Here is a 23,370-nt window from a genome sequence, read left to right on the forward strand (position 1 = left end):
TATTCCCCTGACAAATCCTGAAAGCTTTTCCCTGCCCACGCACTATGCAAACATTAAAATATCACCACGACACTGCATTTAAAAAACAAATATTATTGGTTTTTTTAATTATCACCACCACAACACCCAGACCATGCCATAAACCAGGCTCCCAATGTATCAGTCACTTACCCTATGCAGAATAACAAACAGGCCCCCTCTGAAATAATTAAATACATTTATGGAAAACAGACCCAAAGAAACTACAAACACTGCCTACAGTCAATGAGAGAGGATGTGGCAGAAGCTGTTGGAGAATTGCAAGGTGAAATCTGGCACTGCTAGAGTCAGCTGCAGAACTCTGGCTATCTTCAGTGAAAACAGGACTGAAAACATACATTCCTGCTTCACAGCCCTTTGCTTAGACAACTCAAACCTGGCATGTCAAAAGTTTTCTTATTTCTACTCCTTGGTCTTTTGCATCAAACACATTTTTCCTGTAACATGTTTGTGAAGTGATATTTTTATTATATGATTAGCATACAAGTGTGTGTAATTCTATGAATCTCTGTCCAAGTGTTCACTAGCTAAATTATGGAATCTTTCACAAGGATATATCCAAAATTTACACTGCAAGGTTTTTTTCCACAACATATCTTGCTTTGGAATGCTATGTCAATGCTTCTTGCATTTCCACTGGTGCATTTAATAAGACCTGGTTTTCAGATTTAAGTTTCTTCTTTAAAATAAGGAGCACTAGTGCACTTGGGATATAGGACACTCCACGTAATACAGCTGGCAGGCCAAGATAAAGCCACCTGAAATGAAGGATGAGCTTCATTAAATACATGCATTCATTACAAAAAATACAAACACTCACAAAACTACTCAGTGTACATTGTTTTACAATGATTGTCCAGCTGCTCTAAAGCTTGTGCCCTGTCCTTTTGGATCTTATGGTAGGTCATAGAATGGTAGGCTTTGGAAGAGACCTCTGGAGATCTAGTCCAACCTCCCTGCTAATGCTGGTGTGATTGGGTTGCTCAGGAATGCATCCAGGTAAGTTTTGAGAGTCTCCAGAGAAGGAGACTTCACAACCTCTCTGGGCAGCCTGTTCCAGTACTTAACATCCCTCAAAGTAAAGAAGTTTCTCCCTATGTACAGGTGGAACTACCTGTGTTCTATTTTGTGTCCATTTTTCCTTGTTCTATCACTGCTGTGACTGAGAAGAGCCCATGACCTCCACCCTATAGATATTTACATGCATTTAGATATTTAGATGCATGTAGATATTTACATGCATAAGATGCCTTCTCAGTCTTCTCTTTTCCAGGCTAAAGAGCCCCAGATCTCTCAACCTCTCTTTGTAAGAGAGAGGCTCCAGCTTCCTAATCATCCTTGAGGCCCTCCATTGGACTCCCTCTAGTATTTTCCTGTCCCTGTTGAACTGGGAAGCCCAGAACTGGACAAAATATTCCATATGTCATCTCATTAGGGCAGAGTAGATTGGGAGGACAACCTTCCTCGACCTGCTGGCCACAGTCTTCTTAAAGCACCCCAGAAAACCCTTGGCCTTCTTGGCAACAAGGGCACACTATTAACTCATGGTGAACTACTTGTCCACCAGCATGTCCTCCACAGAGATGCTTTCCAGCAGGTAAACCCTAACCTGCAGTGATGCATGGGGTTATTTCTCCCCAGGTGCAGGGCTCTACACTTGTTGATGAATCAATATGAGAACACAGAACATGTCCATATCAGTAAAAATGCACAAACTATTTTAGCCAGTGGGATTAGCCACCTACTGTTCTTATGGTGTTCTCTGCAGGGAAAAGAGAGACCCCTGAACAGAGCAGCTCAGACCACCTGAGCAAAACTTCTGAGTATTCATGAGCTAACATTCTTCCAAATCAATCTAATACAGGAGCAGTTTGTCTACTAGGAAAATATAAATAACATAAAATTCCATCTCTATGCCTTGAATAATACAGTAAGAAGGAGAAATTAAAGTAGAAAATATACCTGTATGTGACAATGTCATACATTCTACATGCTCCTTCTTCACCACAAGACATAGTACCCCACTTCAAGCAAGTGCTGTCTATCAAAGCTCCAAAATAGATGGGAGAAGGAATTCCAGCTAAAAATAATAGTAGTAAACAAATATTAACCTGTTTAACACATATATGTTATAATATGAGCTGTGATTCCTAGTCAAAGCTCCACACTTTATCTCAACAGTGAGAATGAGTAGACTCCTACCATGCCCATAGCCCTGATGTGATCCTTATGTGTCAGAATCATAGAATCAATAAGGTTGGAAAAGACCTCAAAGATCATCAACTCCAATCTGTCACCACAGACCTTATGACTACTAAACCATGGCACCAAGTGCCACATCCAATCCCCTCTTGAACACCTCCAGGGATGGTGACTCCACCACCTCCCTGGGCAGCCCTTTCCAATGGTAACAACTCTCTCTCTGAAGAACTTTCTCCTCACCTCAAGCCTAAACCTCCCTCAGTGCAGTTTGAGACTCTGTTCTCTTGTTCTGGTGCTGGTTGCCTGGGAGTACAGACAAATCCCCTCCTGTCTACAACCTCCTTTCAGGTAGTTGTAGACAGCAATAAGGTCACCCCTGAGCCTCCTCTTCTTCAGGTTAAACAATCTCAGCTCACTCAGCCTCTCCTCACAGGGCTTGTGATCGAGGCCTCTCACCAGCCTCATTGCCCTTCTCTGGACACGTTCACATCAGAGCTTTTCTTACCAAAAACTCTTGAAGCTAGTCCATGGATACCCACTCCAAAGGACTTCTCTTCAGGCTTTAGAGACCTACATGAGAATTAAATTGTACACCAATTATTAGCGGTGAAAATGTAATGCTTAAATAGTAATGTAACAAAATAATAATTAATATAAAATAATAAAACCATAATACATACATATAATAAAATGATAATATTAATTATATTCATTATATGTATATTATATATACACAATATAATAAAATAAAGATAAAATTATAATGCTAAAATCTGTGGGGGTTTTAATCAAAGTCTTCAGCATATTCATCACATTCTAAACAGACCATTGATTGAAAGAGTTCATCATTCTCATTAGGGGATGTTTACAGACATTCCTTAATTAGGGCTGCCAAATCACAAAAAGAAAAGCTATTGTACTGTTATCTGCTTGGACTGAGATCAGTACAAGGTGAAAGATAGTCCTGCCTTAATCAACATTTTATTGATGTGATCAATAAACATCCGTCACACACCTCTCAATGTCTCAGTCCTACATTAATTCAGGATGCAGCTAATAGCTACAAGCAACAACAGGTTATTAAGCTGACACGACACCAAGCCTTAACATAGGGCAGGAATGACATAGGATCTTCCTCCATACACCAACAGATTGCTAATTTCTGGGCGTGTTTGAGTTCTGAATAAAAATTTCAGCAGGTTTCTTAAGACAAGGACATTTTACTGTACCTTATTAACACCATGTACCCAGGCATGGCTGCTAAGGAAAAAATGAAGCTGCAGACTAGTGACAGTATTAAAAAGTAATGAAGCATCCTGTCACAGTTTTCTTCTTCTTCACACTGGCCCAGAACTGCAGAGGCATTTTGAGATGGATACCCTGAGGCAGCAACACAGGTGCAGTTTTCAAATACCTGTCAAAAGAGTGTGTTAAGCACTTAGACTTGTCAGAACTCATTCACTGAGTGTGAAACTTGCAGAGTTGGCACTAGCTTACTCCTGCAATGAGTATGTTACACACATGCAGCACCGCATGGCAGCCTCTCTCCCAGTCTGCCGGGCACAGATCCAACCATCATCTGTGTGTGGCATATGCGTTGGAGAGGGGAAAGGACCTCTAGTTCTCTTACGCAGCTGGAACTGTGCTTCCTCAGAGTCTATAATCAAGAAAGCCCTTCTATTTCCCAGAACAGCCTAGTTATGTGACCCTTCCATTGATAACAGATTTGACCCTCTTTTTTCTAACCTAATATGTGGTCTTTTGTACATCAGAGAGAAGAAACCAAAGATGTTTGATTGAGGCTGGGTTGCAATATTCTCACTCCAACAATTGCTTCTACTAAAGTCATTGAGATTATTGTCAGAACAAGGGCTTTTAAATGTCAGCCAAGGTGAGCAAGAACATCAGTGCCTGGCCCATGCTGTCATCTAATATGCCTTTCTAACATATTTGTAAAGTACAAAGGCTTTCTAAAATCTCTATGGTTTGGGGGTTTATTGAACTGAGTATTTTAAAATGTTTTCAATGTGATTAGAACTTACAAGGTTTTCATGTGTCATGAACTAAGATAATGAAAGTTCTTTCAGACCTGGTTAATTGTTTAAATCTACAGATTAAGTCCAGGCTACAGAATTTCATTATGGTGGAAATGTTCTTGGGGGCTCACATTACCAACGGGGAGACCTTGAGGATAATTCCTCACTCCATTTTAAGTGTTTAAGATTCCTTCAACTATTAAAAGAACAGGAGGCTTCTTCATTATATTATAGTATCACAGTATCACAGTATCACAGTATCACTTAGGTTGGAAAGGACCTCGAGGATCATCGAGTCCAACCTATCAACACAGACCCCATGACTAGACCATGGCACCAAGTGCCATGTCCAATCTCCCCTTGAACGCCTCCAGGGTCGATGACTCAACCACCTCCCTGGGCAACCCGTTCCAATGACGAATGACTCTCTCGGTGAAGAACTTCCTCCTCACCTCGAGTCTAAACCTCCCCTGGCGCAGCTTGAGACTATGTCCCCTTGTTCTGGTGCTGGTGCTCTAATTTAAACTTAAAAGTAACTTTCATATTCAGTTTGAAATTTCTGTTGCCACCCAATAAATATGTCTAACTCTATTTATCACCTTCTATATCAATTAAATGTACATGTATGGATATTTTCCACCCAATATGGATATTTCTCACTTACTATATGTCATGGTTACAGCACTATAAAATGTATGCTTTACCACATTTTTTCCAGTTCCTCTTGAGGCTTTACACCCAGCAAGACAAGGTGATACATAAGTGATTCCATTGTTCCCACAAACAGGGTCCCATATTTTAAGTGGGCAATCACAATCCCTGTTGCAGCCAGCAAGTAGAGTATTTTCTGCATATGAAACTTGCTCTATTCTGAAATACATTTAGAAGGTGAATAAACATTTCAGTAATTAAATACCCTTTGCAATGCTTAAAATTCTATTCTAGCTCAAATGTTGCTCCAGGACACAATGTTACATGCTTCTATGCTGGAGTGATGCCTTTCTACAGGATATGACATTATGTTATTAGTGTTAGCAATTTATAGCATGTCTTCCATTTTCTCTCATCTATGACAGGTATATTCTTGACTGTCTACAGCCCTTACAGATATGCATTTTACAGACACACAACTCTTCCCAAAGACTAATGCCAGGCTTTAAATCAAGAAACTGCAGATAAAACATTCTCTGATAAAGTCAATATAAATCAAATTCCACTAACCCAGCATAAGATAAAGAAAGGGTTTTCTCCCTGTGTAATTCTGGAATTGCACTCAGGTATGCCTGATCTCATCAACCACTTTTCATTTTCACCTGCAGTCATTTGACTTGAGTGTATAATTGTATTAGTAAAAGGATTAATACAGGCATGCAATTGCATGAGTCTTGATGTGGATATCTTTTTTAATACATTTTATTGTTTAAAATAGGGATAATAGAAAAATAGATCTCATGCAATGAATAAAACCTTGAGAATTTATATAATTAAGCTAAAATGTTGTAAAGCTACCTCTGGCTGACTCTTAACAAGAACCATTACTCTGGTGTCATAAAACTTAAGTCTTCTTGTGTTGTAAAGAACATACCCTTCATAGGAAACTGTTAGGCCAGCCACTAGTGAAGTGTCACAGACAGTCCAATAGGCACCAAAGTAGAGAAGGTACTCCAGTAAAGATACCCAAAATGCAATGTTCGCAGCCTGATAGATATTTATCTTGAATTTCTTCATGAATAAGCCTCCAAAAAAATATCCAACGCATATAACCGGTAAGTTGTAAACACCTATTTAAACAAGTGAAACTTCCAGGTTAAAATAAAGGAGACCATAAAACCTACTCATAAGGGAGGACTGTGTTTGACAGGCCCATATATTGCCTGTGACTGACTAATTTAACTAGTTAGAAATAGGTGTCTACTAGTTCCCACTTAAAACATCAGCCAAAGTCAGCAGCAGGTGGTAACAGTCTGGGGAGCAACCTTGAGTGAAGGACTGAAATGATTAATGGGAAAATTGCAGTCTAGAGCTGCAATCCAGCTCCAACACACATAAAAATAAAAAAGGTAGGTTTTCAATTCAGCCTCCCTAGCTGAAAGAGAATCTTAGCAGGAGGACAAGTTACTGGAGCACATCTTGATGCGCAGTGAGCATCGCAGGAAGGAGGAAGAGCCTTTCAGTTTGATATGTGAATTCTGAAAGTGCTCTTACCCTTCTTTGCTGTTTGTTATTCTAGTGAAGCAAAGACTTTCTGAAAGACATTCAGGAAGTTGTTTTGCACAAGCATCATATGGCTTGGCTGGCTTTACTCAAGGCAGTTTTGGTTCTCTACCATTACTTGACTGTGGATGACAGTCAGAAAAGAGAAGAATATTAAACCTGAGTATGAATCCTGTCAAGGTACTATACATTCTGAGACAAAACCAAGACATAGTCTGTCTGAAAACCAACTCACCAGTACCATGCCAAAACAACACAGATATATGAGAGTAACGTGCTTTTGGATGCACAGCTCCTAAACACTAGTAACAGAGGGCAAGAGAGTCATAGAGGGTGATACATTCATAGGATCTGGGACATTCTGTGGCAGGCTTTAAAGACAATGGTGCAACTACTGTGAAAGATGGGCACAGAAGTATGGCTAGATGTATTATGATTATTCTATAATGATTAAATAAATTCTAGTCTAATTAAGTCATTGGAGTCAAACAGAAGAAAACTCAGAATTTATGACATGATAAAGAGGAACCATATAAAGGCTTCTGCAGATTCAGGATATTTGTTTCATGCTAAAACTACTTGCTGTTACCATTTCCCAATGCATGGACACCTTGCCCTCACTCATAAAAAAAGACAAGGCAGTGTAACCAAAAAAAGACAGCTATTTGGTCAGTGCTTTCCTTACACAGAGTTCTACATATGAAAGAGGATTTCAGGCTTTCAGAAAGCCCCAGAGTGATAGCTGAGGAGATGATGGGAATTGTTGGAGGTTGTGTGCAATTTCAGCTATTCACATGTTCAATCCATCTGTGGCTTAAAACTGCTGGTGATTCCATTTTCATGGACCTGAAGTCTACCTTCTAGTTGATGGTATCATTTTTAATCAAGATAATACAAGCACTGGGCCCACGCTTTCTTGTGGTAAATTAGCATAACCTCCTTCAGAGCAGTGGTGCAACTTTCATATCACAGAATCATAGAATTATTAGGGTTGGAAGGCACCTCAAGGATCATCTAGTTCCAACCCACCTGCCATGGGCATGGATACTTCACACTAGATCAGGCTGCTCAGAGCCACATCCAGCCTGGCCTTAAAAACCTCTAGGGATGGGGCTTCTACCACAGCTGAACTTTCTGGACCAGTTCAGAAGATCGGAAGTCAGTTATAAAATTCTGCCCAGAAAATTAGGAAATGCTTAGCAGAAAATTCTATAGAAATATCTGTAGTGTGGAATCTCTCATTTGTAGAGGCATTTGCACATGGACATATACATAAAACCTGTGAGAATTTGCATAGAAGCGTTCCTGTGTGGTAGAGAAGAGCAAACCAAAATGCAAACGTACCAATTAAAAAGATGGCATCTGATGCAGACTTTCCAAACTGCTGTTCCAGATACTTGGGCATGAAGGATATCATGCCATCAAAGGCACTGAACTGTAACACAGTTATGCATATAAATAACATATAAACCGGGTTGCGAAACAGAGCCCTGAGGAATGGGATGAAATCTGGAATAAAATAATGTAACGGGTTAGTGTGATGCTGTATGAAATGAATCACCCATTGCAGTGTGGCTGAGGAGGAAAGAGGGGAATAGAAATGTCCCTTAACTAGATCGGGTTAATTCTTGTGCTTGGCCAGGCACAACCGGCCAATGAATACTTGCTCAACCTGGGCTAGCCCAACATGTCTCCGCTACACAAAGATAACCTCACACACATGTGCACACCAGTGTGTGCTGCTGCTTATAACAAAACAAACCAAACAACCAAATAAGAAAAAATAATGTTTTAAAATCATAGCAATAACCTTTTCATAAAAGCATTCTGCAACTTCTAGCTGTACAGCAGGCAAACTTTGTACCTACAGATCGGCAGCATCAGCTACTGCCCCACCTTTCCTACTCCTTATTCTCTCTTCCCATGCCCTCAGAGTATTCACCAAAACTCTTTTCCTGCACCTGGAATGCAAAGGCACAAGAAGGGGGAAGGGGTGCAAACACACTAGATAGCTGTGACGACCTGTCCCCAGAGGTATGATGTCTGATTTTAGTTACTGTTACTGTCAGTGATGGGACAGAAGAGGTCTGAAGAAGGCTGGGACAGCAGTTATTCCCACTGTACTTTCAATATCTGGATCTGCCAGTCTTCAGCCAAGTAAGCAACTGAGGAATTAATTTCCACAGGTCTTTTCTCTGCATAATGCCTATTAAGTCAGCATCCGAACCATAAAACCCCCACAATTCCCCTTTGTCTAATGCTCTCTATGAATTAATGTGCTGAGCTATTGTCAAGAAAGTGCAGAAAGCATCTGCAAACTATGGCTGTGCTACATTAAAAGTGGGGACCACTTAGGTCACATAGGTATCTTTCTGAGGCAGGCAAATAACTTTTGGGGATGGATCTGCATGCAAGTCTTGCAAAAATTCAAATATCCAAAGCACTGTAAATAATCAGCATATATATATATATATGTATATATATACAGGCCATGTAGTTCATAACCAAACCTTTCTGGAAAATAGATTAATTTTCACTATAAATAATTCAATTTTCAACTCAAAATCCCTAGTGATTAAAAAACAAGCAAACAAAAGCTATCTGAACACATCCTGGTCAACTGGCTGTAAGTGGTCCTGCTTGAGCAGGAGGTTGGACCAGGTGACCTCTAGTGGTTCCTTCCAACATCAACCTTTCTGTGAAGAGAAAAGATTGTTTATTCAGGGAGAGTGGAGATTTGTACCAATAAAAAGAGGGAATGATAAAGAGAACATAAGCCCTGAAGGACTCTGGAGTACTAGGACCCACAGCTTAATCTAAGAACCTTTCCTCACCAGAGTAGTACTTGGTTCATGGATTCCTTTAAGGCCACATGACAGCAGATAAAGATGCCACGTTTATCAAAATTAAGTTGCAATATGAGTCAAGATCTGAGTACTCACTCTGAGCATGGTGAATTTGCAGTACTCTGCTTGAAACACCATGGAGAGGTAGTGCCTGGCACTTGGCACTTACTTTCTGAAAAATGAAGATTCTGTCAAGGGGCCCTGAGCTAGGTATACAAAACCATGAGACTACTCTGAAAATCACAGCCTTTGACATATTCTACAAACCTATGTTTCCAACTGGCACCACAAAAAAAAAAAGGAAGGTTAAAAAAAACCACCTTCCTACAGATACACAGGTCTGGAAGATCACAGATGTGAAAGTTGCCAGTGGTATTAGAAATAACTGTAACTCAAATAGATCCTTGCTCAACAACCATTAAATGTTATCAGACACTTAAGCACAAGTCAGTTGCTTTTTATGGCTTTAAGTTCAACTCTTGGACACAAGGCTCGTGCTGGGTTTCTGCACGGTGAATGCGGGGTACAAGCAATTAATATCTGCAACTTCTCCACAGCTCCCAGAGTTGTACAGTTCTCAACCAAATTTTAGTGCATTAATCCTCTACCAGAAAGAAAAGACCCAGATCTACATATACCTGAAATGCAAGAGGGGAAAAGGAGTGAATTCAGATCCTGGATCGATGGAATTAACTTTCTTCCTCTGAAAGAAGCCATTCTAAATTCCCATGCAAACCCTTTGTACTACAGAGAGAAGAAAACCAGTATGTATTTCATACCTTGGATCTATCTTCACTTACAAAAATACAGAGACAGAAATTGCATCTTAAGGACTAAATGAAGGAGGAAGTAAAATACATAACTTGCCTTTAGCAATTTCATACATGGTCTGTTTTTCTTCAGTTTTGTCACTTTCTTGCAATGGTGCTACACCTCTTTCATTTGCCTCCTCAAGTTCATTGGCTTCTCCTTCCTTCACAAGTGACTTGGGCAAAAACCAAAAAGGTATTCCAGCTAGCAGATTCAGTGATGCACAAATCAAAATGCCCAACCACCACGCTCCAACCCAGCGTGCATCAGTAACTGTGATAGTTATCTCCTCTAAAAAAACAACAAAAAAACCCAAAACAACACACAAACACCACAAAATTAAAGAAAGAAAAAAGAAATAAGCCCACAGATCTTACATGAGTTCAGAAACACTCTTTGCTGTCATGGTGCTTTCCTAGTCATCTCTGACACGTGACATATGAAAGCATTGTAAAGATTCTTAAAATGAGGCTGATGAAAGGGAATAGTCTCCAGTTTTCTGATGCTGCTTTCTGGTGAATTTCAATGTTTTGCATTAAATTAATCCTGGTTCTCTCCTGTGTTAAACCAGATGACACAAGTGTTCATTAAATAATTTGTAGGCAGATTCACAGAATCACACAACTTTAGGGGTTGGAAGGAACCTTGAAAGATCATCCACTCTGACCCCCCTGTCAGAGTACAAGGTCACACAAGAGCACATCCAGGCAGCTTTGGAATGTCACCAGAGAAGGAGACTTCACAAACTCTCTGGGCAGTCTGTTCCTGTGTTTTGTCACATACACAGTGAAAAGATTTTTCCTTAAGTTCACATGGAACCTCCTACACTCCACCTTGCACCCTTTACCCCTTGTCCTATGCTCAGACATCACTGAGCAGAGCCTGGCTCTGTCATGCTGACACTCACCCTTCACAACTTTATAAACATGAATGATGTCACCCTTCAGTTTCCTCTTCTCCAAGCTAGAGAGACTCAGCTCTCTCAGCCATTCCTCGGCAGGCAGATGTTTCACTCCCTTCAGCTTCTTTGTGGCTCTGTGCTGGAGTCTTCCAAGCAGCTCCCTGAGGACCTTCTTGAAAGGAGGGGCACAGAACTGGACACAATATTCCAGATGTGACCTTACCAGGGCAGATGCGGAGGAGAACCTCTCTTGACCTACTAACCACTCCCCTTCTAATCCTCTCTAGGTTGCTACTGACATTCTTGGACACAAGGACACATTGCTGGCTCATGGTCATCCTGTCCACCAGGACGCCCAAGTCCCTTTCCTCTGCACTGCTCTCCAACAATTCAGTCCCCAACTTATACTGGTCCATAGGGCTGTTCTTTCCCAGATGCAAGGCTTGTCCTTGTTGGATTTCATTTGTGTATGTATGAATTCAGGCCTTTTATTGAACTGAACATTATACACAGTTTCCATTCTGTGGAACAGAAACCAGCAAACTCAGATAAAATGAAGTTATCTCAGGTTAGCAAAGAAATCTCTTTTGGTGCTGATAAATATACCACTGTGTTTACTGACTGATATGTAAGATTTTATATATTTCATCTATTACCTGCATCTACTGATCCCAGATCAACAAACAGTTCTGCACAAAATGAAGCCAGCAAGCAGCCAAGGAAGGGGCCAACTACAGTTGCTGTATGTAGACATCCTAAATTATGGAAAGGAATAAACACAGTAAATTAGCACCTGGACCTAATTATTTTCTTGAATCATGGTATATGTTTGGGACAGCTCTACTGAATAGATGTTTATGTCTAAAACTGGCCTCATTTCAACATGTTCATATCTACTTAAATTACATCTTCTACAGTATGACTATATCGATAAGGCAATAATGTCCGTCATTTCTCCTGTTGGTCTGAAGAGAGTCATAATAATCCTTGCTTTTGCTTTTCTGCATGTTTGTTTGGGGGAGGGGAGTTATCATGAAAGGACAGACTTACCTAGGTAGAAAGGTGAATTCTCTGCTTTGGCAAAATCCTCCAAATATGAAATGCCTAAAGGCATGATGGGAGTTTCACCCATCCCTCGTACTATGTTTCCAATCATGACAAATATCCACAGCAAGGACCCAGGCTCTTTTTCACATTCTGTGAATAAGATAAGCAGCTGGAATTAATGTATATTCTAAAAATTACTTGAAAGGCCTGGAGCACATGATTTATGAGGAGCATCTGAGGGAGCTGGGAGTGTTGCTGGAGTCTGGAGAAGAGGAGGCTGAGGGGAGACCTCATCACTCTCTACAACTACATGAAGGGAGGTTGGAGTGAGGAGGAGGAAGCCTCTTCTCCTTGGTACCAAGAGACATGACTAGAGGAAATGATTAAAAGCTGTGCCAGAGAAGGTTTAGGCTGGATGTGAGGAAATCTTTCTTCACTGCAAGGTTTCACAAGCATTGCAATAGACTGCCCAGGGCAGGGGTGGAGTCACCATCCCTGGAGGTGTTCAAGCAGCATGTCACCCTGGCACTTAGGGACATGGTTTAGTGTTGACCCTTCAGTGCTGGGTCAAGGGTTAGAATAGATGATCTTTGAGGTCTCTGGCAAGATACAGACTGGATGGACAGTCTGTGAGAGAGGTGAGAAATTATCTCATAAGCCATACTCAGAGGATGGTGATCAATGGCTTTAAATCAGGCAGGAATCCTGTCACAAGTAGGATGCCCCCAGGGACTGATACTGGTCCCTACGCTATTCAGCATCTTCACAAATGTTCTGGATGATAGCACTTTCAACAAGTTTTCTAAGGACAGCAAACTCTGTGTTGAGGTGTACACATCAGGAGAGAAAGACATCTTACAGAGAGCCCTGTACAGGCTGGAAGAGTGGGCTAGCAAGAACAGTATGACTCTGTCTCCAAAAACCAGTAGTCTTTTGCAATGAATCATCTAATGGTTTTATAAAGCACATACACTGTCATTTGATCTTAAGAATATTGTCTGAAATAAACAAGACTTCTCGATGTCACAGTGAGGTGCCACCACTGGCTTACAAGAAATCTGTGCCAGTGCAGGGGATGTGGTGTTGTTTTACTTTTGCATAGAATTAGAATTATGAGCTTTACATTTTCTTTCCATTGATTCAGGCTACTAGCTTCTGGTTCACTGAAGTTCAAAAGCCTCCAGAAAAACACAGGGAAAATAAATTCTTGTGTGTCTAAATTACTGTCTGTTTGCTAGTAGCTTCAGCCAGTGCTCTATACAACAGCCCTCACCACCTGGAAACATCAGTCTAGAGCTTTATCTCAAAGCTTTGTTCTAGCACTACAGGTTTTTACCTTGCATATCAATGCTCTCCCTATCCATTTGGAACATCATGAGGTCAGTGCAAATCCTGATTTAGAACATAATACATAAAAATTCTACTGTAAATGCTATGGAAAGGTTTTCTACCTCCATGATATCTCTGCAACTCAGGAGGTCAGTGTTTCCCTGAGCAGGCACTCACAGGACCATAGCCTGCAATCTGCCTGTCTGCCACTGCTCTGAAGACAGGAGGCCTCTGATTCACTGTGACCTTTATACAATTCTTGATTGAAATCAAGATCCATACAGATTGGTCTAGACAACCTGCTGCATCTACCTGGAGATACACATGATCACAGGACATTAGGGGTTGCAAGGGACCTCCAGAGAACTTCAAGTACAACATCCCTACCAGGGCAGGGCCATAGAATCTAGTGCAGGTTGAACAGGAATGCATCCAGATGGGTCTTGCAAGTCTCCAGAGAAGGAGACTCCACAACCTCTCTGGGGAGCCTGTTTCAGTGCACTGTAACCCTTACAGTAAAGAAGCTCTTCCTTGTGTTGAGATGGACCTTCCTCTGCTGCAGTTTACATACATTGCCTCTTGTCCTATCTCAGGGCACAAGTGATCGGAGGCTGTCCCTTCCCTCTTGACGCTCAGCCCTCAGATATTTATATGCGTTTATTAGACCCCCTCTCAGTCTTCTCCCTTCCACACTAAAAAGCCTCAAGACTCTCAGCCTTTCCTCATAAGGCACATGCTCAACTCTCATTTATCAATCCTCTTACATAACTCAGTAGAAGAATACTATGCTGCAGTACAATCCTTTTTATCCTACATCAGGATAGTTACACCAGGAACTATATGACCTGTAGAATTTCCTTTCTCTCCCTGAACTCAAATTTCTTCATCCCATACAATCTACTTCAGGCTCCACTGTTGTGTTTGGTTCACTTTGTCGTGTTGGGACTTCACATTGCCAATTTGTTAATTAATTAAAACCCTGTTTATTAGCAGCAACTGGTGATTTTCTAAATGAAAGTATTACTGTCCAGAGAGCAAAGCTTGGACATCCTGTATCAATGTCAGATTGCTATCAGCAAACATGGGTGAAGCAATCCACATGCACATGTGGTCCAATCCAAACCAGTTTCTGCGTCACACAGCAGGTAGGCTGATATGTCTGAATGTCACTGGTTTGCTTATTCATAAACTATTAATCACCTTACCAAAGTATAATCATAGGCTAGAAGATCTGTGGGTTCTGATGTACATATGGAATGGCTGTATGATTGAAAAGAAGATGCTTTACCTTTATATAGTATAAAAGAAGATGTTTAATTTATGCATTTATGAAATGAAGAACAGTATCTGAAATCTTCACATGAAAGATAAGGCCAAGTGCTATTAAGTATATAATTTTCTCAATTTTTCCTTGTCAAGATGGAAAAATTAATGTCCTAATTGGGACACCATTTTGGAAAGCTTAGAAGTCGCATTCGTTCCTAAATGGAGACACAGAGAACTGCAACACACCACCACCATGGATTGATGTCACTGTGTTCATACAACATTTCAGACGTGATCCAGCTCTAGCATACATTGATGAAACACTCTCACAAAATGCAATGAACTGTGGGGCTCATCTCACCTCATTTGTGCCGTCCATCCATCATCTACATTTCCAACAATCATTAGGTGCATCCAGGAGGTAATCTGACCCCCCTACCGTACAGGCCATGAACATCCTTGCAGCAAAAGACACACTGCAAGAGTTCCATAGCCTTCTTTAACCAACAATAAAGGGAGCCTAAGGAGATGGTTCAGACTGAATGCTTCCCTTTGATGCAGATTAATCCAAACCTCATTTTGAGGTCTTTTGACTTCTTAGTTACTTCATATGCATATTGCTAGCGTACATGCATGATTCAGTCTCCCATTATTAGTTGTAGCCTACTTTAAATTACTTTCTCTTTTCTCAAAAAGAAAGAGGAATCCATATTTTGCTCTGTTTCTCATTCTTTTATTTTTTGTGTAGTATAACAAAAAGCATCCTGATACCTTCTACCCACCAGCCAAATATGCTTCTCACCACCTCACAGTATCAGTGTTTCAAGTCAAGAAGAGGACTATTGCTGAGAACAACTTGGTGTTATATTCCCCCAAAGTGAACTGACAGGGATGTTAACCAACCTGTTCAGGTATTGTGAAAACTCTATGAAAACAAAACAAAACAAAACAAAACAAAACAAAACAAAACAAAACAAGCTTCAGCTCAGGAGTCACAGATTAAAGAAACAAGCTAGGCTATTTTCTCTAGACAAAAAATACAGGTCAAAAGCAGAACCCTGAAATAATTGCTAGTAAAAGTAAAGTCCTATTTGCTTAAACACTATAAAAACTACAAAAACTGAGGGGAAAAGTATTAGCAGCCGTTGGTAGAGTCATACCTGTTGATGGATCCTCTGCAGGTAAAGAGAACAAGCTTTGATTAACAAGGCACACAGGCATGACTGAAAAATTCTCCCTCTGTGAAATACTGCTTTCAATATGGTACCTGTTTTAAACAAAGGAAAGCATGTATAGGTTAAGGGGAAATACCTCATACATCTGTACTTCAGTAATAAGCTACTGTAGTCAAGTAATGAAGAAGAATGCATAGCTATAGGAAGAAGAAAACCAACCTCAAAAGCTGAGTCTCAGTAACAAATCTAACTAGGAACAAAGGTACTATAGCAGGGAATCAACCCAATGTTTTACCTGGACTGTTACCTAGCCTGTAATATAATCTTGTAACAGACGCTACTGAAGGAGTTGATGGAACATCCTAATGAAATCTCTTGTACCACCCTCTCTTCTATTCTTCCTACATTTTCATCTAATTTACACTCTGATCAGAGAGTGCCACCAGTGCTGTCAGAACCATGCTACATTGGACATAATAACATCAGAGGACCTTCTACTCTCCAAAAATATCTCACCTATTAAAATATAGACAAGAATAAGTGAGTATTTTGTTAAGCCAAGCAAAAATAGTGGAAAAGTTGTTTAAAACAATCACTGTAAGGGCCTTGTCAACATAGCAATCAGGTATGAGCTGACATCCAGTCTCCAGACCAAAGACATCTTTAAAAATCATCACAGTATCACAGGCCACAATTTCTTCAGAGACTCCACAGAGGAGGTAACACAAGGATAAAGGCAAAGGCAAGAGAAGGACCCAGCATAGGGGTGAGTCTCCTCATGAAGTGATCAGTGACTTTTAGAGCTATCTCACAAGCAAAACAAAACAAGCTGCTCTACAATTATGATATCATATCCATGCTCAGCAAAGTGCCTCTCAATAAGCAGCACTATTTCAGTGGGAGAAGTTATGGATTAAGGCAAGTAAGGATCACAGAATCTGCTGTCAGCTAAGATAAACACTCACCTTCCAAACAGGAAGTGAGGAAGTGATATCAAAAGACATCCAAATGACAGAACTGTGCAGCCAAAAGCAATTATTCTGGGTCTGTGAAGCTTTGCTCCAAAGTAACTCACAAATGCTATCAGCAGCAAGTTGCCTGCAAAGAGAATCTGATTCATACTTACAAACCAAGAGATCCTTATAACCCTTTAAAGTACAACATAAAATTTGGTTATACCTTACTAGCTCAATATCTGTTACCTTTCTTGTCTTGTGAAAGCTATAACTAGTCAGGAAACTGCCAAAATGACACAGCAATTCCCTGATCCCTCTTACACACTGCATGAAAAGACAATGAGAATAGAAGGCAAAATGGAAATGACACCATGGTGAAAAAAGATATTTAACTTCATCTCTGTAGAGAAGAAATTTCCTACTACTCTACCTAAAGCCTAGGCCCAGGGGGTGTAGAATAATAGCTGGTTTAGGAAGTCATTCTTCTAGGATCCTCTATTTTGCAATGTGTGGGAAAATAAAGAAATACATATCCAACTGGGTTTGTACTGCAAATAATAAATACAAGATGACATAAAGAGATAAAAGAACAATAAGTTAATCTTAACTTCAGTAACAGTTTGAAAGGAATAAAAACATAAAGAAATATCTATCCAATTGGTTTTGTACTGCAAATAATAAATACAAGACGACATAAAGAGATAAAAGCATAATAAGTTAATCTTAACTTCAGTAGCCGTTTGAAAGGAATAAAAATGTATAGATTTTTGTACCCAGCACAATTTATAAATACAAATGTCCTAAAAATCTTCAGTCATTTCTCCTCCAGTTTTGCTTCAGCAGCAGCTGTTTTTTCTCTACTCTTTGTTTATTGCCATGCAACTAAGAAAAGAATCAGGCTGCATGTTATGAATCAGGTCCCATAAAAATAGCAATTCAGTAATCACACACCTCCTAATTTTGGGATCTTTTTGTCAAAAGAACAAAAACAGATCTCTGACTGATGAGCGTCATGCTCTGAAAGAAGATAACATCCCTTTTATGTATAATTGCTAGGCAGACTGTATTGAACCAGTGGCTTGAACAACACTTAAAGATGTACACTTACATGGTCCTAATAAGTTGCTTCTGTCTGCACTGATTCTTAGTAACTTCAAATATTATTCTGATTATTCCCAATAAAGCCACAACATGTTATAGAAAAATGCAAATGAGAGGATAATTTATTTAATATTTTAAGCCTTTTATATATCACTTCATTAATTTTGGCTCTTTTGTATTTCTTATATTTTCCTCCTTATCAAAAGCAAAAATGTATTCTCACTATTCTTTCTCTATCATAACTTTGAGCAGTCCATCACACTGCTCTGCAGGGAGCAGCAGGGTGCTGCTCAGAGTTTCTTCTTGCACATACAAATGTAGGTGACCAGGAAAAGGGGGAGAAGGAACCTTGACTCCCCTCCCTGTCAATATATGTGGGCCTGTGCTGGCCATTTTCTCAGCTGAGCTAGAGATAATAAAGCTATACTTTGTGACTTTAGGGTATAAAACATATCTGCTGAGGATCTCTATTTAGATGGGTTTGAACATATGAAGCCTTTTGTTTGATCTTTTTGGCAATGACAAGACATAAGCTTATCACTGGGCAATAAAACTCACTGGTAAGTGTCACTAAAATTAGAACTGGGAACTTTCTTTACAGTTGTGGAGATACAAAATCTTGAAATACTATTGAGTACACTTTGAAGTCACTGATTAAAAGAACTGTAAAATGCTAAATATAACTTAAACTTATGCTTAAATATAACATGCTTAAATATAACTTATGCTTAAATTCAAACAAAGTTCACAAAATACTTCTGGTCTAGTCAGAAAGATTCAATACAAAGTTCATAAACTAGTTCAATTTTGTCAGATGTCTTAAGATAGTGCAGAAATTAGCTGAACCAGATTTTAACCTTGAACTTCCTCATTTAAATTGTTGTGTTAGTTTCCAAGACACTAGATGTGTGAGTACCAGCTGGAACAGTAGGATAAAATTGGTCACATATGGTAATCAACACAGACATGAGAGTCACTAATACATTGCTCAGCCAACATAATATATACTCAAAGAATAATGAATACTAAAATGAGTTATTACCAATTTCAAAGCTTCCATTAATGATCCCCACTAAAGAAGCTGGTATGTTAAATTGTTTCTCTATCTGTGTGTACATGCTGTTCATGTAAGCACCAGACATGGTTTTACCAACAAATGCAAGTGATAGTGTCAGCAGAAACACCTAGAAAGAAAGAAGAGAATGCATTATAAATCCAAACTTCTACATTTAGGAATATTCCACAGTTATTTTCCCCACCAAAGATGTGCTTCCAGGTAAAATAAGTGAACAGTTCTGTTCCACTCATACATGTGTGAATCCTAGCATCTACCCTTGTCCACAGAGTTATGTTTTTTTTCTAAAGGAAGAAAGAAACAAACAAAAGGCAAAACAGCAACGACAACAAAAGAACTAATTTGTTCTTCATCTGCTCCCATTGAACAAGACTATCTTCAGAAACCTTAAGCCCCATTTTCCCAGCCAAGACAGGTACAACACGACCTCTCCCACTGCGTGTCTGCTGCAAGATTGCCATCTGCAGGACTTGAAAATCGTTTGCAGCCAGGCCCGGATGCAAAGACCTCTGCACTCTTCGCTCATCTGAGTGACAAAATACTTGCAGAACTAAAACCGTTTCCTTTGATTGAATTGCTTGGTCTTGTATCCCCTCTGCCATCTCAATAGAGGTCAGGAGCCCAGAACAGGTCATTTAGAACAAGAATAAACTGTGTGTTCTTGTAATAAGAATCCAGAATCAACTGGCAGCATACAATATGAATATATGCAATGGCATTCAAATCCTACAGGGTTGTTGAAACTAGTATTTATGAAATTAAATCAATAGTGGCTTTAAATACATCTGCTGCAAGTGCTGAAGAGCACAAGCAATGTATTTGGACTTTGAATTACTACTAAACCCGAGCTATTTTACAGCATTTTATAGCACTTCTCGACAACTGGAATAGTTTAGGGCAATTTTTACTGCCATGTCACAGTCAGTGAGGTCAATTTCACTGGTTTAAGGTAGAAAAAAAAATGTGTAAGACCAGGTGGATTATGCAAATTCAGAGGTGGGGCTTCAAAGGGCCAACCAACCATACCTCCAACACATCACAGACTGTTAAAGTTCAGGGACATGAAAAGCAACACAATTGTTTACATACTTGGCTGACCTTGGTTAAAGTATTAAGGCTAAGGAAAGAAACAAAGCTTATTCATTCATTTAGGCTTGATTGTACTTTCTGCCAAACTACTCTCAAGTGCAAGTCATTATAGTTGTGTGTTGATACAAATTTGCTAAAACACTTCTGTACCTTCAGCTTGGAAATGCAACAGAATTTGTCCTCTGCACGTGGCTTCTCAGCTTCCTTCATGTTGCCTTTTTAAAGTGATCCCGATGCCTGAGTCTGTCCAATGATCCCCTTAGAGTATTGCAAAAGATGAAAGAAGAAAAGAAACATTTTCATCCCATATCTGCAAAAATCCCAATTCTTCCTAAGATATTTGATATTTGAGCATCTTCACTCCAAACTGGTTTTCAACAAAAGCTACAAGCCTATACATTAGGCAATTTGACATGTGTTATCTCAGACACTGACTGCTGTCAGATCCATACAACCAGTAAGCATAGAACAGGGAGAAGAAATATTCTGAGGGCAAGTTTGTCTGTAATATATCTTTTCAGTCCTCTTCACAAGCATTTGTACTGACCACTATGAGAGACACGACTGTGGAGACTGTTATGTTTGATTGTTGTATACCTGTCTCCATGGTCTTTTATTTCCTATGCCTGCCCTTGCTAGCAAGGAAAAGGGTATTTAGTCCTGCTCTGCATGTTCTTCTGAGGCCTCCCCTTTTCCACTGGCATCAATGTAAGTCAGTTAATTTTAATATAAGCTGTGTTGGAGACTAATCTCTTGGCATTAAAATTAGATCCCCAAACCACCAGACTAGCTTAAGTTCTAAGCGGAAACAAACCAGACTCCATTCCATTTCCCCTTCCAAGATCTGTCTGCCTACTTTTAGTAATCTGCATCTCAACTTGATAGATAGAGCTTCTGGTAGTGTTAAGCCACCTGCTTTCTTACACATCTTACATTTTTCCCAAAAAAGTGTTCAGAGAAGGAGCAATATATTCCAGGGACTTTTCTGTAAAAGCCCCTCTACATCTGAGGGCTAGCACAATGAGTTAAACAAGGGAGAGCACCAATTTAAAGATTTCTCTCTAAGGACTGACACAAAGTGGTGTTACTCCATACAGTTCCCTCTGCCTGATGCGGTCAGCTGAAGAAAATCAGGGCAAATCAGAGCCCTACCTTATAGTAGGGATGGATATAGGTTAATTTCCTCTTTTTCGTCTCAGGTATGCTTTCCTAGGCGATCCTGCAGCACCTGCTTTTCTCTATGTTTTCCACTTCACTTGACTGGAGAGCAAGCTGTCCTTGACAAGCCCACCAATAGGACTCTGCTGCTTTTCACATTCCTCCACCCAGCTCCCTCCCAGTCAATCTCCGCAAATACTGCTTTCTACAACAATGTTAATCCTCTCAAATGTGTTTCTCAACTAACTTGATTCCTAGCAAATTCATGGGCATTAACTCCTTCTACAGCTACCCCCTCATTTTCAGCATAAAAGTGTAATGCAGCATTACAGCATTCCCAGAAATACTTAATTTACAATTAAGTGTAGGTGGTCAGCAACTTAACTATGATATACAAGCAGTTTGTGTTCCTACTTTGCTTAAAGGTGCTTATACAAACTGTGTTCAGTCACAGTACTAAACTGTGATAATTTAAGCTTTGCATGCTCTTTGCAATTTGGCATAAAAGTTTATATCCCAGGGAAAAGTTTATGGCTTATCTTTATTCAAACTGTAACCCACCAGCAATGCCAGAGGGTGAACGGTCTGCCCTCTTCTGCTATCAAGGACATTCTGCCCCTTACCATGCTGGTCCCTGCATTTCACTGACATGTACAGAGGGACTTTTTACAAGGTATCACGGTATCACAGTGTAACTAAGGTTGGAAAGGACCTCGAGGATCATTGAGTCCAACTTATCAACACAGATCCCATGACTAGACCATGGCGCCAAGTGCCACGTCCAATCCCCTCTTGAACACCTCCAGGGACGGTGACTCCACCACCTCCCTGGGCAGCACATTCCAATGACAAACGACTCGCTCGGTGAAGAACTTCCTCCTCATCTCAAGTCTAAACCTCCCCTGGCGCAGCTTGAGACTATGTCCCCTAAAGGTCTTGTAGCTATATGGCGAGAGGGAATGAAGCAAAGCTTAAGGAGGGCAGATTTAGACTGGAGATTAAGAAGAAATTGTTTGCAGTGAGGGTGGTGAGACACTGGAACAGGTTGCCCAGGGAGGTAATGGATGCCTCCTTGCTGGAGGTGGTCAAGGCTAGGCTGGATGAGGTTTTCAGTGACCAGGTCTAGTGAAAGGTGTCCCTGCCCACGACAAGGGTTGTTTGAGCTAGATGATCTTTAAGGCCTCTTCCAACCTAAATCATTCTATGAACTATGAACCATATCTGGCTAATAATAGATTTTTTTTTGTTTCTTGTGGTGCTAAAAGAAACCAGCTAGCAATATCTGTCCAAGTTTCTTTGAGTGCATCAGAAACCTCTCTACCCCTCATAAAATTAGAGATGACAAAATGGTGATTTTGGCCTTTACTTATTACCTTGCCTCAAAACACAAATTATGGTTAAATAAATGCATTTCAATCCATTTTTTACTGTGAAGATTAGTAAGATTATTAATTGAATAATAAAATATAGTTATTTCTAGCTATATTTCTGAAGTTGCTTTCCCTGGCTTTAAAATATTTCTCTGGTCACACTTGGTCAAATGAAACTGAAGCCAACACAGACTAACAGCCTTGATTAATTGAGAAGATGTAGGTGTGTCACTCATTCAGTCAGGTGCATTTATACCACACTTGAAATCCAGATTAGAGCTCAGACTACCATTTCTGTGCCTAAAGATGAACCAATATTGGCGCCACTTCCATCTCACTGCTCTCCGTTTTACTTTCTTGTTGCTTACCTTGGGTTTGCGCTTGGGTTCTCCAGATTCTTCTGAAAACCTGTTTAACTCATTAAACAGGCAGAAATTTAGTGCAGGAAAAAGTTTGCTTTCCAGGTAGTGAGCTGATTTGGCCTGCAGAAAGGTTCAACAAGTGTCAGATCTACATAAGCAAAAGAGCAGGAGAGCCAAGAAGATGAGGACAAAGTGCAGAGGAAAGCAGAGTAGGAAAGGACGAAAAGAGAAACCAGTCCATTTTAGCAGCAGTGAAGTGTTACATTCCCTCAAGTCTTTGTGGAACTATGGTCTCAAGCCCTAATCTAAACTGCTCAGGTCAGCCCTGAACACAGGTGACCTCCTAGGATCAGAGAACTCTGAGGAAGTATCTCCTTCTGTGAACATCAGTTAG

The 23,370-nt window shown here is 40.1% G+C and overlaps 1 protein-coding gene across 2 annotated transcripts; it reads right to left on the minus strand.

Moving 5' to 3' along the window:
• LOC137442708 (solute carrier organic anion transporter family member 1A2-like) lies at positions 1–23,087 on the minus strand. 2 transcript variants are annotated; one of them, XM_068141665.1, is made up of 15 exons: positions 22,983–23,087; positions 20,237–20,344; positions 18,965–19,106; positions 16,831–16,963; positions 15,851–15,957; positions 12,099–12,245; positions 11,705–11,803; positions 10,205–10,438; positions 7,836–8,000; positions 5,863–6,058; positions 4,982–5,147; positions 3,471–3,655; positions 2,747–2,811; positions 2,002–2,119; positions 1–797 (listed from the first exon to the last, which is right to left on the minus strand). In XM_068141665.1, the coding sequence occupies exons 2-15, from the start codon at positions 20,294–20,296 to the stop codon at positions 650–652; spliced, it is 1,965 nt and encodes a 654-aa protein (XP_067997766.1). In that variant the 5' UTR covers positions 20,297–20,344; positions 22,983–23,087; the 3' UTR covers positions 1–649. The 2 variants fall into 2 exon arrangements, with proteins under 2 accessions (XP_067997766.1, XP_067997765.1); XM_068141664.1 differs by lacking the exon at positions 22,983–23,087 and adding an exon at positions 21,239–21,306.
• Between the last annotated feature and the right edge of the window lie 283 nt (positions 23,088–23,370).

The sequence above is a fragment of the Melanerpes formicivorus genome, unplaced genomic scaffold, assembly GCF_026170545.1.
Source record: "Melanerpes formicivorus ecotype bairdi unplaced genomic scaffold, bMelFor1.0.p_v2 SCAF_8, whole genome shotgun sequence".
In the NCBI taxonomy this organism is placed as follows: domain Eukaryota; kingdom Metazoa; phylum Chordata; class Aves; order Piciformes; family Picidae; genus Melanerpes; species Melanerpes formicivorus.

Bases quoted from the DNA above. Each gene is read 5' to 3' on its own strand.
- LOC137442708 (XM_068141665.1), bottom strand. From the start codon at position 20,296: ATGAAGGAAGCTGAGAAGCCACGTGCAGAGGACAAATTCTGTTGCATT. The intron at 5,148-5,862 runs GTATGTTCTTTA...AATGTATTTCAG, and splicing joins CTAACAGTTTCCTATGAAGG to AATAGAGCAAGTTTCATATG. The intron at 2,812-3,470 runs GTACAGTAAAAT...ATTCTCATGTAG, and splicing joins GGGTACATGGTGTTAATAAG to GTCTCTAAAGCCTGAAGAGA.